The 19,311-nt window shown below is 33.4% G+C and overlaps 2 protein-coding genes across 2 annotated transcripts; one reads left to right on the forward strand and one right to left on the reverse strand.

Moving 5' to 3' along the window:
• The first annotated feature begins 4,468 nt into the window (after positions 1-4,468).
• LOC147405399 (SAUR-like auxin-responsive protein family) lies at positions 4,469-5,614 on the forward strand. The gene has a single exon (XM_086432698.1). The coding sequence runs from the start codon at positions 4,895-4,897 to the stop codon at positions 5,387-5,389; it is 495 nt and encodes a 164-aa protein (XP_086288824.1). The 5' UTR covers positions 4,469-4,894; the 3' UTR covers positions 5,390-5,614.
• An 8,992-nt stretch (positions 5,615-14,606) lies between these two features.
• LOC147405400 (omega-hydroxypalmitate O-feruloyl transferase-like) lies at positions 14,607-17,091 on the reverse strand. The gene is made up of 3 exons (XM_086433151.1): positions 16,952-17,091; positions 16,363-16,830; positions 14,607-15,832 (listed from the first exon to the last, which is right to left on the reverse strand). The coding sequence occupies exons 1-3, from the start codon at positions 16,952-16,954 to the stop codon at positions 14,975-14,977; spliced, it is 1,329 nt and encodes a 442-aa protein (XP_086289277.1). The 5' UTR covers positions 16,955-17,091; the 3' UTR covers positions 14,607-14,974.
• Between the last annotated feature and the right edge of the window lie 2,220 nt (positions 17,092-19,311).

Below are 19,311 nucleotides of genomic sequence, written 5' to 3' on the forward strand. Positions count from 1 at the left end.
ATCACATCCTAAACATGCATATGAGCATGAACAAGTGCAGGAAGGAAGTCTGGATTTTGCTCATGTGGGGGCAACCAAACCAAGAGTAGAAATTTTTTTGTAGAGACAATTAAGAGTGAAAATAAATAAATAGTTGTAGGGTCAACTAAGATTGAAAAAAAAAAATTGTGAGGGCAATAGTGACAAATGTTTTTATCTGTCATTAAAATTTGTCGTAGTAACTCATTAATTCATAGACTTAGAAAATTCTTGTAGGGGCAAGTGCCCCTGCAGCCCCCACTCTAAATCCGCCCTTGAACAAGTGTGGTGTTAATTAAGCGCCATGAACATTTCATGAAAAATTAATGAAGGGGTTATATAATTCTCATACTCTAATTAATTCCTTGAGAAAACGATCTTAAGTAAATGGATTTCAAGGGAAATATTTTTGCACGATAAATTGTACGTAGAAAATTATATTGTCAACGCAAAGTTCAATTTTGGTTTGGGGGTTGGTTGCACTTTCACAAAATTCTACAAAAAATTTTAAATTTGAAAAAAATTCTTCAAATAAAGAACCACAAAAAGGAAAATCAATGAATAAATCAATAATTTAATGATTAATCATTCTCCCTCCCTCTTCAATCTCAAGACTCATCTTCTTCAATCTTCAATTTTCAAGAGAAAGATTGGATTTTAAATTTTTCTTTTTGAAATTTTCTTGAATTTATCCAAATTAAGTTGAATTGACCCCATTTGAGTAATTGCTGAATCTGAACTTGGTTACTAAAGTTTGGAGTACTTATAATAATCATCTTAGAAATTTTCCATTAATTTGAAAACATTTTTTCCTAGGGCCAGGTTGGTTCGACAAATATTTTCCACTTAAACAGAAAACCATGATCTTCAAGAAAATGGGTTTTCTGAAAAAAAAAAAAATACCAAATGTGAAGTGAAGTTACATTTTCTAACCCATTTTCTTGCTTAGAATATAGAATTAGGAAAGAAGGAGAAATGACAAGGGTTTTATACCTTTTTGAAAACCAATTCCTTGCATAAAAGAAGCAAGTTTCTAAACATCCCTACTTTGGGGGAATGGGTTTGTCGGAAGCATAAACCATGGAGTATTTTTTGCTCACAGTCCAATAGCCGTTTAACATGTGGCATGAATGACATCAACAATAGAGAAAGTTTCTCTATTTATTTTTAAATTTTCAAATCTTCCAGACTTCTAGATTTCATGAAAATATTCATAATCAAAAGGAAAAAAAAAAATTCAACTATGAAAAATAACAATTAAAATTGTTTTTTTTTTAATTCATATAATTTTGTCCTTTACAATCCCATTGCATCAAATCATGTTTTTGAATGTCACAAGGAGTTTAGATCTGAAAGTTCTCTCTTTTATTTCACCAACTAAACTCTCTCTCTCTCTCTCTCTCTCTCTGCTCTGCTCTGCTGATGTCATTTGTGCTAAAAGGGTTGTTGGGCTGTGATAAAAAAAATCACTCCAAATCATGCCCTCATCGTATGAAGTGATTTTTTGCTCACAGCCCAATAGCCGATTGACATATGGCACATATGATGTAAGTAATAAAGAGAAAATTTCTCTTTCCTGTCCACACATCCTCTACCTACAAATTTTAATTTTAAGATTCTAAATTTTAAAAAAGATCATGGGACCCACATGTATTATCATATTGGCAATTGAACACCACAACCTTCTTCTAGATTTCATTAAAAAAACTCATGATAAAAATAAAATAAAAAATTGAGCTTGATCCAAGGTGTTGAAAATTGATGATTACCGAACATCCAAATGTAAAATTAAAATTCAATGGTAAAAATTAATTACATTTTTTTTTAAATTCATAGAATTTCATCCTCTACAACACTAGCATTTGATCATGTTTTTGAATGCTGATTAACATATGACGCAAATGATATAAGCAACAAAAAAAAAAATTCTCTCTCCTACCCACGAATTTTAATTTTAAAATTTCCAATTTTAGAAAAGATCGTGGGACCCACAAACTGGCCACTAGTCATAAATGTTTGGGCACGGCACTTGCCCCCTCCTTGTCCTTACCCGAATGCCAACTTGATTAATATTTATATTCATCATCATCAAAGTCTAATTCCGACGATTTTTTGAATTTTAGAAAAATCAAGATAGTCAAGAAAAATAATAAACGTGGCACTTTCTTATTGGATGGCATTTAACAATAATCGAAACTGTCTCTTTCTCTCTTTCAACTGTCACTAAGCTTTGTTCTCCTAAATTGAGAGGGTCCCCTCCCACATAAGTAAACTCTTAATTAAAATAAAAAGCATAAGAAACTACAAATATGGAAAGACTCCAGAGTCCAACCAATAATATAATATAATCTATTGGGCAAATTTCCAAAGCACCCATGGTCTTTTCTATTAATTTGCATTTACCCTCAAAGTCAAGGATATCAACAAGAGTAGGACTAGCCTGACTAAGTTAGTAAGGAAAATGAATATCGAGATTTTGTTTTGACGGTGGATGAGCCTTAGTAAGACCTTTTTTTCTTAATAACTTAGTCGGGAAAGTCGTTTTGTATCGACAAAAGAGTATGAAGTGATTCTAATACCCTTGAAAATCTCTATAACTCTCATCTTGCTAGTCCTTTTTATGGTTATATGATCAAACCCAATTATGACTGACATAATTCATGGCTAAGAAAGAGTAAGTTTGAAGAATGGAGGAGCACCTACAAATGCAATTATTTTATAGAGAGGCCCTTCTAATATCATATACCATGCATGTTGATAGACAATAAGATGTTCGAAACCTGAAAAAGTTGGAATAAAGACAAATGAAAAGAGGTGAGGCGGGAGGGAGATACTTTATTGATGTTTAAGTTATGTGATATGATTAAGTTTAATACGTCAATAGAACATTAGCATCTTCTACAATCATGTTTCTTTTACAAATATTTTTAAAAATAAGTACTCATTTTCAATTTTTCGAGAATGCTATTGTCTAGGGGTTCGAGGAGATGTTAGCCATATTATTATTTTTTAAGGATATTTTTCAAAAAAATATATATGATTTTGGAGATTACTAACCTCTACTTGTAGAGATGTTAACAATTTTTTGCCTTACAGTATAGAAAAAGTAAGGATTTTATTTTTAATTACTGTTCAATAATATTTTTCTAAATAACTTTTTGAGACTTGTGAGTTTTACAAAAGTATCATTTATCACTTATGACAATAGAAACGTTGTCTTTCTTACATTAAAGAATAAAATAAACAAATTACTGTTGACCAATCAACTATTCCCAAAGACAATTCCATTGGAGAAGGGAAGAACAATGAATATAAGAGGGTTACGGGACTTGACTGGGGTATGACGCACCTGAGAGTGGAGGAAAATATACACTCAACACTTTCCAATACCCATAAGGGTGGAAAGATTTGAACCCGTGACCTACACGAACCTAATGCTCTCATACCATGTTAATCAATCAACTATTTCAAAAGATCGTTCTATTGGAGAAGGGGAGAACAATAAATATAAGAAGGTAACAAGACTTGATTAGAGTATGACACACCTGAAAGTGGAGGAAAATATACACTCAACAACTACTAAGAATATTAGTGGAAGAAACATAATTGTGGTGGTTACAAAAATTCCATTGAAATCTTGAAAGTTAATAGTCTCTTTAGCTATTTAAAATTAAATTCTAATAGCTATTGTGATGTTGTTCATGGCAATCTTTAGTCAACAACTATGACATAAATCAGAGAGTTGATGCAAGTTAATGGGAAACCTTGGGTGCATGATTTGATAATTCTCAAAACAAACTAGAGTAGTGAAGCAAAATCTCTAAAATAAATAATGGGTTTTATTGTACTTACTCCCCCCTCAATATGGAGGAATATTTTACCTAATATCCTTGATCATCTTTGTTTTCTACAAAATTGTGTTACCTCCTTGGACCTTTGACGTTGATCTTGTTGGCAACAAGAAATCCACAAATAGGCCTGCTTATAAAGCCAGTAATAATATATATTAAAAAAAATACTCGAATCGAACGTATAAGAATCACCAATAAAACTGATTTTTGATAGATAGGTTGACCAAGGAGTATGAAACAATTTATCATCAGTGCACAATCAAAAGCATAGTTAGGTAGCAAAGTAACTCCTTGGAGAACTGGATCTAGACCCTTGGATCAGTTGAACTTTGATTGAGTCAAAGTCAATCAAAGTTAAAGGTGTAAGGATCCCATTCAAATTTTATAAAATTGGAAGAAGCTTGCCAAATATGTCTCATTATATAAGGAGGTAAATAAAATAAATAAAAAAGCATAAAATTTATGTCTTAATCTTTGTACACTTTATTATTTTATTTTATTTTTTTAATTCGGACTTGTTCAAGTTGACAAATGGAGTTATCTTCAATAATATTCATATGGTATGGGCTGTATATAAGTATTGCCTCGTCTATGCCTAGATTTCCTAGTTATAGACGCAATTCAGAACCTATCCCGTGAGGTTCACTTCTCTTTATTTCTTCTTTTTATTCCCTTCGAAGTATAGTTGTGATATGGTCCTCATATATCCATCCACTATTTGGCTTCATTGAGTGTTTCTTATCTTATTGGGTTCTTCTGTTTTTCTTTTGTTGGGTTTCTCTTGTTTTGGAAGAACACTTGATTTTAAGTTCAGCAAGATATGAGTAACACAATGAGGCCAAGAATTAAATTTTTGTTTCATTTGGTTTATGACAGAGGTTAAAACAAAACCCAAATCACTCAAATAATTATATATTTTCCTTGAAGTTAGTGTCTCAGTTTTGTGCAAAGAATTCAATCTAAGAAGTTGTGTTTGTTTCCATCTCTTTCAATTGCTCTTTGTTGTGTGTATTATTGATTTTTTCATGGAGAGATTGGATATGGACAAGGGGAAAGTGAAGAAAGGTATGATCCTCAAGACATGGGAGCGATGTCGATCGATTGGGAGGAATGATAGTAGCAAGCGATCATCACGAATACCTTTCGTTCACATGTCGAAGTGTAAATCATGGCCACGAAACACAGGCTCTCCATCGAAGGAGACTAAACACAAGACGAAACCTCGAGTTACCCCCGAAGGTTGCTTCTCCGTCTATGTTGGTCCACAAAAACAACGGTTCGTGATCAAGACTGAGTGCATCAACCATCCACTCTTCAAGATGCTACTTGAAGAGGCTGAATTGGAATATGGGTACAATAGTGAAGGCCCTCTAGCGCTACCATGCGATGTTGATATCTTCTATAAGGTATTATCGGCGATGGACGGTGATGAGATACGTCAAGGGTGCAATTTCACCAAAGGGTATGGTTCATATCGCCTTATCAGTCCGTCTCAGATGGTGGCAATGGATCGATTCTAATAATTAATTTACTGTTTGTGAGACCTTATTATGTATGTATAGTTCTCCTTATTCATGCATGTATAGTAATTAAGAGAATTTGACAGTGCATGTAATCCAATCTTAGTATGTACAAACAGCTCTCATAAGTCCTCCTTTTTATGTTGTGTGGCTTTGAACTGTTGAAATTATTTTTCATTTGGTCATGTGTTGTGAATACTTCTCAATGCATTTGATTTATAGAATGCCAGCTCTTGAAATGTTATTGAATTTGCTACATCCAGTTTAGGAAATTTTGATGGTTTTGGATTATTTTGCTCTATTAATTTCTGCTTTAATTTGTGACTATAAATTTAGAAATTTGAAGTCTTGCAATCATAAATAACTAAAATAGGGAAGATGTAAAGAGAACCTCTATTGCCACAACTCCTTTATCTGCCCCTAATAATAAAATTAAATAGATAGAGAGAGTGAGAGGGAACCCTAAACCACCAAGGAGAGAGAAAAATGGAGAATTAAAGAACCATAGAGAGAGAGAGATTACTAGAAGACATTAGGATCAACTTCGAGAGATTACTAGAAGACATTGAAGACTTTGATTTGAATCGTGCCTTCACTTATGCTTGGGACACTCAAGCTAGCTTTATCTACAAGCCGAGAAGGTATTGCACTTGGCCTAAACCAGATAGAGGTATTTGGGCCATTAACTCAGATGGTTCCTTCTCCACGAGTAGAGGAGGGTTTGGCGCAATCTTTAAGAACAGTGAAGGAGAAGTTTTGGTGGCTATTGCTGGATGTGAAGTTTCGATCTCTGTCATTTCTTATGAGCTCCGAGGCATTCTCCATGAGATCAAGTTAGTAATATCTAAAGGATGCTCTAAGATTCAGATCCAATCCAATTCCTTGCAAACTATCCAAGTCCTGAAGGGTAGGTGGAGCCCCCCGTGGAGTGTTCTTCATGTGATCCTAGCTATAAGGAACTTGCTCCACAAATTTAGCAAAGTTTCCTTCTCCCACGTCTTTAGAGAGGCCAACAAGACTACCGACATACTTGTTTTTTATCAGAATAGCTTAGGTTGTACTAATTTAGATTGTGAGTTGCTCTCTAGCGACTTTGTCTCTGTTATTTTTCAAGATGTCTTTGGTGTTTCGATTCTTCGATTGTAGCTGGTCTAAGTCTGCCTTAATCATGTTGACCTTTAAAAAAAAACAGAGAGAGAAAGAAAGAGAGAGAGAGAGAGTGTGTGTGTGTGTGTGTGTGTGTGTGCACGAGAGAGAAACTATCATTGCCGGTCTCATCTCTCTTTGAGTTCTTGAAAATCTTAGAAAAATATATCAAGTACTTGTTTTTTTCTTTATTGAGTTATCTTAAAAATGAGTGCCATAAGAAATTAAAAAAATTGGAGTGGTAAGAAAATTTCTCAAAATAAATGCATAAAGGTGTAAATGTGGACTAGATGATAAGGGTATCTCTAGTAGATCAGCTCACAATCTCCTTGAGGTTTCATTAAAAGTCCATCTTGGCAAGGAAGCAATGTAGCATAAGATTTCCAACTCCAAAGGCTACATCATTCTTCTAAGCAGGGTAGCCTACGTAACCTTAATTAGTTCATATTTTGTGTAGGACTACATTGATCTAGCGCATATATCTTGGTCAAGTAGGGCATAAAATGGATTTTATCCGAAATCCGAGTGATTTGGAATCGAATTTAGCTGGTTTGGTTCCTTAGAGTCTATTCGAATAAAAAATTGGTCAAATATGGGTTGATGTCCCTTGGTCCGAGTCGGATAAGGACCCATCCTTATATCTGCCTAGATCCGAATGATATACTGTTTTGAAAATTATATTTTTTATATTTTTCAAGGTATCTTCCTTCGTCTACTTTAATGTAATATGAATTCTTATAAAATAAGAGAATTATAATGGTAAAATATACAAGTATAGCAATTAGAAAATAAATATAACAAAAAAACTATTGAATGATTCGAAATCATCCCACTCAATCGACCCAAATCAAGTAATTTGGTTAGGTCGGATCTGGAAATAGATTTAGTGAAAGCAAAATGGTTCGAAGATTTTACTAATAGGATTCAAGTTGAATTCATATCCTTAAAAAAATCGAATCTAGATCTGGATATGGATAGGCTCAGATCTGGCCCGACCCGATCCATTTTAAGCCCAATGGCAAGTTTTGTCAACATGATTAAAAACTCATCGAAATCGATCCCTACTACATAAGCTAATTAACCTCGTGTTTATCTTCAATGAATTATTTTGAACTAAATAGAAATTTGGGTTAATGATACAATTAAATATTATTCGTCCCTTCCACTATGTCTAGAGTTCTTTCTTTTTTTTTCTCCAAATGGTTGAAGTAGTGCCAAAATCATAGTTTCTTATTGTAGTCATGTATGTTATTATTATTTTTTTTTTCAAAACGTGGTATTCTCGTTGCTAAAGGATCAAGACTCGGTCCATTAGGCAATCCATAGGAAAGTTTCACAGCCATACCCAACAGGACTAATCCATGACCATATGTACCGACCCACACAACACATGTGGCATTTTAATCAATAAATGGTCCTCAATTTCGAACTCACAACCTAGAGGAGCAAACTTTAGTTGTTGGTCTTACCACTAAGGCACACCCCTAGTGGGAAGTCATGTATGCTTTGGTTATCTATTTTCTGAAGATAGCATATGTATTTTTGGTGATATATTCAATGAATAATAAAAGACTCATGATCCAAAATATTAATGATGTCTATGTGCACGCTTTAGTCAAGTTTAAGACACTTAGCTTGGGCTCCTAACTAAGCCATGCACGCAGCCCAAAGTATTCATTCTTCAACCAAAGTGTGCCCCATAGACATTGTTCCTATGTATAATAACATGACACCGTACTAGATCCCGACTCATAATAAAATGTTCGTCAAAACCTTTAGAATTGCATTTTCAAATCATTTAGTTAATTTTTAAGCCTTTTTTTTTTTAATAAATGTTTTAAGAGTATTTTTGTAATTTCTTATGAGGGATATTGTTGTATACTATTGTTAGCACTAATTACGATCTCTTCCTCAAATCCGTAAAGTTTTACATTTTCTCTAATATGAAAAAATGGGTTAGTACTCTTCATCTCTCATTTTCATCTCGTTTTATTATTTAGCCTTCATCGGTGGTGCATTGGGCTAACCCATTATTTAGTGGGTCCAATCTAAGTTTATTTCCAAGGATAAGACATAAGATTATCATCATCATCATCAAAGTCTTATCTCGAGGATTTGGATAAGTTAAATAAATCTGATTCTTCCATTCGATTATGTAAGTTATGTCTTATTAAATGTGTGTTGATATCCATTTTCATAATTATATTAATATTAATCCACATTTTAAGAGTTTTTCTCTCTGTTCTAAAACCTTTAACTTGAATATTTCTTCTATTACACCAAGATGACTCAACTAATCTCGGATAAATCATTTTTGTTCTCGGACAAATTCAAAACCATGTCTTCGATCGCACAAAGGCTCAACATGACACAGCTATCTCCTGCCTCAACATTCTAGTGATCACAGGCAATTGGTCAAATTGTAGGAAAAAATAGAGGATACAGGCCCATCCACTCTACTCAAGATCTTTAATATGCTCTAACTCTGCCAAAGCCCAAGCCTGATGTTGGCCCAGCCTTGAAAATCTTTTAAAGCCGGCTGAAGCCCATTTTACACCAAACTTGACTAACCCACAAAGTTGTCATGGTTTCAAAACTTGTTTGAAGAATCTGGATATCTGAAGCCAGTCGAGACAGATAGTCAATGTGAGTGATCATCTTAGATCTTGAAGTCACAATCATTCAAGTACTATGAAAATATCACCCGAGTTTATGAAAAATTCGACAAGTTGACAGGGTTTGATTTTTTTTAATATAAAATAATTAATCTTTTAATGGATTAAATTTGTAACCTATATAAAAATAAGGGTTAATGATACTTTGACCCCTGTAGCTTGGCATAATTCCATTTCAACCCATATTATTTTGATAATTGCAATTACCTCTCATATAGTTATCTACGGGGTTCACTTAGGTGCTGTTTGTTAAACTGAAAAAATAAGTGCTGAATAGCATTAAGCGCTGAAACTTATAAGCGCTGAATTTAAGTGCTGAAAAAGTTGTTTGTTTAGATGTTGAATCATGTTTGTTACACATTGCTGAAACTGATAAATTGTCTTTGTTACCCTTACAATCATATATACATTGTTTACATGTTTCAAATACTTATTTATTATCAAACACAATAAAATATATTATTTTTTATAAAATTAAAATACAATTTATTTTTAAATAATAAATAATACTCAAATAATCTTCAATTTATAAATAATAATTTCTATTTATAAAAACCCACAAATTTCAAATTAAAAATAATAATGTCATACAAGTCACCAAAATTTGAAATCAACTTTAAAAGAACTTAATTTTGGATGAATAATTTTCGATGGAAATGAAAGATGTGTAATTATAAAAGTACCCTATGAATTAATAAGGACATCCCACACTATAGCCATTTTTTGTTTTGTTTTATATGGGTTAAAGTTTTTGGAATGAGCAAATTTTTAGTGAGGATGGTCTATATGGTCTAGAGATCATCATCACCAAAAATCAGTCTATTTTGAAAGTTCTAACTCGTTAAAAATAGTTTTCAAAAAAAAAAAAAAGGGGATAATTTACGGTTCTTGAACTTGTTTTGATAGGGTTAGAAGTTTCAAGATGTGCTGATTTTTTAGTGATGATGATCTCCTCATTGTAGAGATCATCCTCACCAAAAATCAACTCATTCCAAAACTTTTAACCCATACAAGACAAAATAATTTAGCTATGGTGTGGGTTTATTAATTTGTGGGGTGTTTATATACTTATCCATGGGATATAAGAGGTAATATCCTTTTAAGAATAAGGGCATACTTGTCCATGCTCAAAAAAATAAAGGGCATACTTGTCCGTGTTGAAAAAAGCGAAGTGCTTATCGCTTCAGCACTTTTTTTCAGCATCAAAATAGTGCTAAATTTTTTTCACTTATTTTCAGCAATAAGCACAAGTAAACAAACGCGCTATTTTGACAAAAGTGCTGAATTTAATTTTTTTTCAGCAATAAGCACTGAAAAATAACGCAAACAAACACCACCTTACTTCCTTCAAATTGCCATCACCTTAATAGTTAAATTCTTTTTATAAAAGATCATTTTACCCTTAAAATTTTTTTTTTTTTTAATAATAAAAAATATGCGTGTAAAAAAGTTAAATGAGTTCAATGAATGCCTAGGCCGGGGCATTTTAATTATTGTTTTAAAAAAATTCTAATAAAAATAACATAAAATAAGGGGGTAAAATAGTAAAATAACATTTAAATTTTAATGCCAACAATGAAAGGAAGGTAATATCAGAATATTATGGGGTAAAATGAAATTTTACCAAATTATAAGGGGTCAAAGTATAATTTACCCTAAAAATAAAGGGTCCAGATCATATACACCAGGGAAGAGAGTTAAAACTTCACACTTCCACACCAAAGAAGATTCTTTAAACGAGAAAATTTCATATCTAAGGTGAAAAACGTGAATTGAAATTTTAAGAGAAAATTTCTCCCTGACCCACATTGAAAAAATAAGATGAACTTTTGGAATTCAAAAACATAATCCAATACAGTGTTGTAGAGGACGAAATCTGATTCTTCAATTTTCAACATCTTTGATCAAGCTTGAAAAACTTTATTTTTTAATTATTATTATTTTAATCGTGAGTTTTTTAATGAAATTTAGAAGGTTGTCATGTTCGATTGTCAATATGATAATCCGTGCACTGAGGATGTGCGGGTAACTGAGAAATTTTCTTTCTATTACTTACATCATTTACACCATATGTCAATCGGATGTTGGGTTGTGAACAAACAATCACTCAGGGTTTAACCCTCCTTCCTAAATGCATACAATCCGAGCATCTATTAATCCTTCTACCAAATAAAATTATTTTAAATCTATTTAAATGATTTTACTCAAGCTAGAAAAGAGGACTTGACAACCAAGACAATATACGAAGTTAATTTTAAAACGATATATGGTTGTAGAAGTGGGACTTGTTTTCTTCCTCACCCAAGGTCATACACAATTTAAAATCTGAATCATGATTGTAAAAAATCGTTCAAGATTGAGATGCCTTGGGCAACAAAGTTTTCTCTAAGTTTGTCTTCTTTTTTTTATTTTTTATTATAGGTAAACTGGACTTGAACCCACAATCTTAAAGTTGTTTTGCAATGTGTCAAACCAATTGAGCTATTGGTCTAAGCCCTTTCTCTAAGTTTCTCACTTGGACTCATGGTTTTAAATCTCGTTCGAAATCGAGATGAATCGTCTAATACATCAAGGTATTGTCCACCAACGAGATAGATAGACAAGTCAAATGATCGGATGAGATTTAAAATTGTGGTTCATTTTTCACATTGTGGGTCATTTTTCTCATTGTTGAACGAGACAACTCAAACATATCGAAGAACTCATTCGAGACTACTCAATCTCATTCATAGACGAAACAAGATGTGAAAATGAGTTTTAAAAACGTGCTTGGACCCCCCTCCAAATTATTATTTGTAATAAACAATTACTTGGAAGTTGAACATTTTCAAAAAATAAATAATTAATAGACATTAATATCTCTTGGATCTTGTTCGAAAATTGTAGAAATTTCTTAAAAATAAAAAATCCATTAGATTTCCCATCCCCACGTTGAAACCTCAAGGTTTTAAAAGAGAAAATTTGAAGGCTCATTCCTCTTATAAATTCAAAGTTTAAAAAAAATAAGAACTGTTACAAAATCCCATTCTCGGCCATGCACTCACGTTGGGAATTTCGAGAATTTTTTATTATAATTTTTACTTAATTTCTCTTTTAGATTTTCAACTCATCTCAGGCACTCTCTAAGTCTCAAATACAAACATCAATCCTCTCTCTCTCTTTATATACAACTTAAAGAGCTAGTGGGACATTCAATTTGATTCGGAGCACCAAGACACAATGAATTTTTTTTTACTAAAGTAAATTTAATATCTAAATTAATTAAAAATAATTTTGATTGACCATTCTCTCTCCGTGGCCATTTTTTAATCTATTTATCCTCATTTAAATCTCACAAAATTTACTTTTTTATTTTTTTTATTTGTCTTCTTTTTTGTTGGAACTTTTGTTTTTTATCTATAAAATTTTAAACATTTTTTTACTATATAAATAGTTAATTAATATTTAAAAGGTCACATTTCGAGTTTTCCCCATGATTTGACTCGTTCAAACGATCTGAATCGAAAGACTCAACTCGGTATATTTATAATTATAACAAGACGAGATACCGGGTTCTAAAACCTTGATCTGGATTCTGAAATCCTGAAATCTGAATCTCTCGAAACTATTTTTGGTTTCGGCGTTCTCATACGTTTCTGAGGAAGCTTTTGGGAGCCCAAACAGCTAATTTTTGTTATGTATTTGATCGAGCTTCTCTTGATGCTTGAAACTTAGCAGATTCTGAAGATGGGTTTGCTTCTAACACAGTTTTCGAGCACCTTTTAAGTGTTGATTTTCTTCCAAAACCTCAGAGGCATACCATAGGTGAATTTATGTATTTTTTTCATTCTTTAGGCTTTAATTATTGGTTTCTTTATTTGGGTTTTTTCTTTTTTTGTTTCTTTGTAATTTCATTTTAAAACCATTTATACAAATAAAATGTAATTTGTCTTGAAAATGATAATGTGTGTGATTATCTAGATTGTGGTTCTTGTTGTGTGAATTTCCTCTGATTTTAGTTCTTCCATTAAAATGAATATTTTGTGTTTTATATCATTTTATAAGCAAATCAGGTAGTTACTTATATAATATCAGACTTTATGTATGAGGATGTGTGTCTCATGCCTCGAAAACTAACAAAAAATCATGGGGATTCGTGTTAGAAGTTTGGGGGGGGGGGGGGGGGGTGTGGCAGCACTTGAACTTCAATATTTCACTTTTTACTGAATTTTAAAAGCTAATCTTTATTGTGAGAAAAACTTGAGAATTTAATTATTTGAAAAAATAAAATATGAAAAATGAACCATCATGAACCCATCAATCTAGAAGATTCTATGGATTTAACCATGAATTTATTTGGCAAACTTTTGTAGAATCCAAGCTCCCAAAATTAGTAGTTTTGACTTCAAAATTAGTGGTTTATAGTTGAATTACATTCCCCATATCTCATTATACTATAGATATGGATCATCAAGAACATGTGCCCCTCTATGATTCCATTCCTTATGAAAATTGATTTATGCACGGATTCATCTATAAACTTTTTAATTGAATCCAATATCGTTAATGTATAAGCTAGTCTTTAAGCCATTTCTGTTTTGGGTCGCACACGTTAACAAAATCCTTTTGTTTTTAGTAGAATTACATTTACGTAGCTTATTGCAGTATTGAGTTGAGTTAGTAGGAGAATGGGCTCCTACGTTGGTCCATTTATGGTGAAGTTTGAATGATAAACGGGTTCGGATTCAATAAGCCTCTTTTGTATCGAATCTCCTAACTAAAATGTAGAATTCTGTTTTCAGTAGTTCCTTGTTGTATGGGGTCGGCAAAACTAGTTTCATATTATTTGAAGATGGAGAAATTTTACCAATGTTGTGTTAGACATTTCCTTTGATGTTAATTAATGTTTTAGTTTTTCTTTGAGAGCTTCTATTGGCACCTCTAACTTTTACTTATTACACCCCAATTAAAAAAAAAAAAAAAAAAACTCAATAGCTTAGAATAAGTAAAAGTTTGGGTGCCAATAGAAACTCTCTCTCACTCTTTTTGTTTAAATATCTATTTGTTAGATTTAGGATTTTATATAAGCCTAATCCTAATTATAAATAACTGTTGAAGTTGTTTGAATGTGTTATAATGCTTTGTAATGAAGAGCTAATAACACTTTTGTAATGTTTGAATGGTGTGTTTTAATCTTCAATTAGGGTGTGATAAATAATTTAAGAAATTGGTTGTAATTGGTAAAAGTTGGGGGTGCCAACAGCAGCTTTCTTTTCTGTTGTGTGTGTGTTTGGGGGGGGGGAGGAGATCAAGATTCTTGATATGATTTCCAATTAAATAGAATTCCATTAATGACAAACATAACAAATGAAGTACAGAACTTATAGACTGTTTCGACTTAAGCTTGCAACATAAAACATCAAAATACATAGAAAATCAGGAAACAAGAGATCTGATATGATTTCCAATTAAATAGAATTCCATTAATGACAAACATAACAAATGTAGTACAGAACTTAATAGACTGTTTCGACTTAAGCTCGCAACATAAAACATCAAAATACATAGAAAAACAGGAAACAAGAGACCTGAATTTGCACTTTCACAGTTTTCTCTTTCTGACTTGAACACCTCTGTAGCTTTCTCTTCCTCCACTTTCAACAATTACTCTGCAAGAAGTGCATTTGAGTCTCCACAATTTTATTTTTTATTTTCCATAAAATACTAATCTAGAGTAGCTGATCCAATAAAGAAATCCACCAATAGAATACGTCTTCTTTTCTTTCTAGATTTGTGTCAGTTCTTCGAAGATCTTCATGGAAGATGCAGGCAAACCCAAAAGCACATTTATGTTTCTCCTCTCTTTTCCATGAGATAGAAATAAGATCACTTCCTTCTCAGGCAGAGTCACCGGCCCCGATAAAATAGGCTCTCCCCATCCGAAGTCCGTAATATGGAAAGATAGTCGAGACCAAGTTGTTATCAGAAGGGTTGCGGCAAGAGAAGGCCTAGCTCGTGTTACTTCAAAATACTCTATAGCCGACCTCATGTAACTGTCTGTGACCATCTTAACCGCCTTTTGAACTAGCCCAACGGTAAACGACAATGGGTTCTCCAATAGTTCACCTGCACTGCATAGAGCATTCGTTAACACGATTCCATTCCCAAAGTACCCTTTTGGTAACGGTGGATCGAATCTAGACCTCCCATCAACAGCGAAGAGGAGTTTTGTCTGTTGATCAGGTTGCATCTTTAATGCCTGAGTTCGAGCTCTCCACACAAATGCAGAGAGGGCTTCGAATGTAGTACACTTGACAAGAACCCCATCTTCCATAGCTTTCATCTTGATTTGTTCTAGCTTCTCGGGGTTAAAACAGAAGGAGCTGTATAGCATTTCTTCTTGGTAAAGATCAGTAGTGTTTGATATGTCTTTGATCTCTTCAAATTCATGGTGCGGGAACTCTATCTTAGGTGGGTCTCTGGCTTTGAGTAAGCTTCTATCTAGGAATGGGGGGACAGTTAATGGCAAGTTTCGGGCAGTTTCACCCCATGAGTTCACAAATTCCATTGCTCCGAGTCCATCAAACATACAATGGTTCATGCATAGCCCAAGAACAAATCCTCCACACTTAAACTTGGTCACCTAGAAGATTAAAATAAGTAAATAAATAAACAAAACAAATCTCCAAGGTCATACTAGCTTTCTCATGGACTTCAAGCAAGACTAGACCAGTCTGTACTTCTATCGGATGATCTTATTCTTTCGTCCAAGAATGAGTAAGATTCACACCGTAGTTCCTTCTTCAAGCCTCTTAAGTTCAATGTGAAAATGGAATAATCAAAATCTTATCATACTTGTTCAAAAATGAAATAAAGATAGGTTCCAAGAAGCAGTGTAATTATTCAAAAATGGGTCTTAATCACCACAATTATGGAACGCTTGACTATTAGTGGAAAATCACTTGAGAATTATTACACAAACTTTAAGGCCTCATTTTATTCTGAAATATGTCTAGTCGAAGAATATTATTTGTTCGTAGAGTTTGAATATTAGATAAAAGAAATAATCAGAGGTGTTGAAGCCTCAACGGTGTAAAACAAGTGTGTGTGTGTGTGTGTGCTTCTAAATAACAAGAACTTAATTTATAAAAATCTTCAGATAAGGTCACGGACCTGAGCCACAAGAAGAGGCATTTCTAGTATGTTTTTTGCGCCGGGAATGTCATAAACCAGCTTTCCTAGAGTCACCGGATCAGGTTTCGTGATATCTCCGATCTTTTCCATCGTACAATTCGCCTCTGCCTCAACAAAAACACTACCTTCGCCCGTGCAATCCACAATAAGCTTCCCCTCCGAACTGATTGTCAGACGCCCCGCGAGAGGATAATAGTGCACGAGAACCCTTGACAAAGCATCCTTGAGGACTTCCCCAGCTCTCTCATTCCCCATTTCATCCGACTTGAAGCAATAAATGGTTCGAATTATCACCGCAATGTTTTGGTCGAGGTTAGAGAGTAAGTACAAGCCCTTCTGTGTCTCCTCTGCAGGAGGAACCAAAGTTGGTTCGCCTTGCTTCACACTAAGTTCAAACACATTCCCATTTGAGTTCTCCATAATAACAGACCCTCCAAGCTCAGCAACCTGAACCCAAAACACGAAAAGCAACAATTTATAGAGAAAATAAGTAAAAACCCGTGAAGGAGAAATCGCTCGTAGTTAATGCATTTAAATGTAGTTTTTCCTTGTTTGTTAGTAAACAGACCATGTGTAAGAAACTGCAACCGATGCAGATGAGAATTCCAAAGGAACTTAAAAAGGAAATTTTCAGAATCAATCAGAAACACATGGGTTGCATTAAAACCAGGTGTATATCAGGTAGAAAAGCTGAGATGTGCTTGGTTTTTGCTATGAATGAGGGAAAAGGGAAGATGTATATATAGGACTAGAAGAGTAAGAAATTAGTCAAACTGTGTATATTTCTTATAAGAAACTGAAAAGAACAAGAGGACAGGTGTTGAAACTTTATTGGTGATGATGCATACGCAAGGTCTTTTAATGGGGGGAGATGGGTCTCCTCTTTGTTTTGTTTCCTTTTTTTTCATTGTTTTTCTTTGTAGATTTTTTGCTTTGGTTATGTGGGTGAGGGTAGGCTACTGGCCATGAAACCATAACATCATAGTTGAAGGCTTCTTGTGTGTGTGGGGTTGGTTGGTGGGGTTGGCCTCCCAAATTTGCTTGCTTGGTCTTCCCATATCAAATGTCAAATCTTGCTTATTGTTACATCACTCACGAAAAAGTACCAACTAGGCTCATGGAATCTTGGGACCTCCACACCATAATACATCAACTGATGGACCCCAGTTTCTTTTTGGGTGGGCCATAATAATAATAATAACTACTAGTTGAATAATCATGACCGCCCGATGAAATTTTTGGTTTTGGATCAGATGTCAAGGTCCTCTGATAATGATCAAAGGACCGTCGTATGATATTAAACACTAAGGAAGGGATATTAGGATAAACAACTCCTCAAAATTGTGAGTTCTTATTGTTGCACATTTTGGGATCGGTTGACTCATGAGGAAACACATGATCCATGATTCCAACCTTTTGGATACAAAATCCAACAGTTGAGATTTATTTGTATCTTGACAACATAAATCTAGGAGATACTTATCCTGAGGATAATTCTCAACTGTTGAATTTTGTGTTTAAATGGTTGGGATTTTTTCATGTAAAATTATATTTAATGTGGATTTTTATCAAAAACACTGACCCATCTCGTGTATCTCATTATAAGAATAATTTGCATGCAAAAACTTGCAAGAAATGTAATCTGTCTCGATTCATGATCAAGATGGGGACCATCTAATAAATGGATCACTCCTAGTTTATATGAAGGGTCTGTTTGGAAGTTGGAACTGTTGGTTCACTCTCTCAAAATGAACTTTGACACGTAATCGGTATCATCATATTTATGGGTTACCAAACACATTATATCATTATCAACATTTATTCTTCACGTGATAGGTAGGTTTGTGCATATTTGCAACTCCAGTCCCTCTATCTCCCAAACAGACCCTAAGATTATTGTACTTGTCAAACCATATTTTAGTATTGTAGGGAGTTGGGGCTCACCATTATATATTTGGGATTTTTCTTTTGTTTTTCATCTTTCCTAAGACACCATAAATATAGTTAAACAATTGAAGTCCACTGTACCTAAGTTTCTTGTAAAGATAGAGATAAAGCTGTCCATGAAAGGAGAATAGGAAACTTATCTATCTTTGCTAAGATACTAAAGTGGGTTGAGAGGTTGTATTCATCTTGAATTTTTTATTTTAGAGAGTATCATTAGTTCAACAAGAGAGACCTACCTTTTTTAAATATTTGAATATAATCAAAGACCATACATTGAATCTCCACCATCCATCACCATTGAAACCTGAATTTACTATGGGGCCCATTTCACATGTATAGATGAAAAACAAAAGGTCATTATTAGTAATATTGTCAGTCAAAAAACAAATAAAAAAGAATTAATTTAAAATGGGGTACAAGTAGTAAGTGGCTGTAACATATTAAATTGATTAGGTCAGATGGCGCAATGACTTGTATATCTCTCACTTTTCCTCTACTAGTGGCAACCAGGCTATAATATAATCCCACATTTCTTGAGACACATTATTAGAAGCCGTACACTCAATGAGAATTTTTGTTTATTTAGGCTGATTTAGATAATCCTTAAGGTTTCAAACTACAAACATGCCCTCTTATCTCAATCTTGATTCTTCTCTTATAGATTAATTTAAAATAACTTATTTTTAATTTCTGGTAAAAAAAACTCAGTATCTTCACAATTATAAATTTCAATGGTAAGTTATTTTTAATCTATTCAACCTCTTCTTCAATCCATCAATTTTAAGCTCATCTTTACTGTCTTGTAAAAAAAACCCATTCATTTTTTTACCCCCAAAAATCAAATGTTCTCGAGGTCTGAAGGTTGAAATAGATAGAATAGTAAGGCTGAAGATGCGGATAAAATTTTTATGTATAGTGACCTCAGGTTGTACCTCACATGACACATCATGACATGAATGTGTATAGGAACCACAGATGCTT

The sequence above is a fragment of the Akebia trifoliata genome, chromosome 3 (genome assembly GCF_017979445.1).
Source record: "Akebia trifoliata isolate Shusen 1 chromosome 3, ASM1797944v1, whole genome shotgun sequence".
Taxonomy (NCBI): domain Eukaryota; kingdom Viridiplantae; phylum Streptophyta; class Magnoliopsida; order Ranunculales; family Lardizabalaceae; genus Akebia; species Akebia trifoliata.

Coding starts and splice junctions, on each gene's coding strand:
- LOC147405399 (XM_086432698.1), top strand. CDS start 4,895: ATGGAGAGATTGGATATGGACAAGGGGAAAGTGAAGAAAGGTATGATC.
- LOC147405400 (XM_086433151.1), bottom strand. Junction 15,833..16,362: donor TGCCTCTTCTTGTGGCTCAG/GTCCGTGACCTT, acceptor TTAATCTTCTAG/GTGACCAAGTTTAAGTGTGG.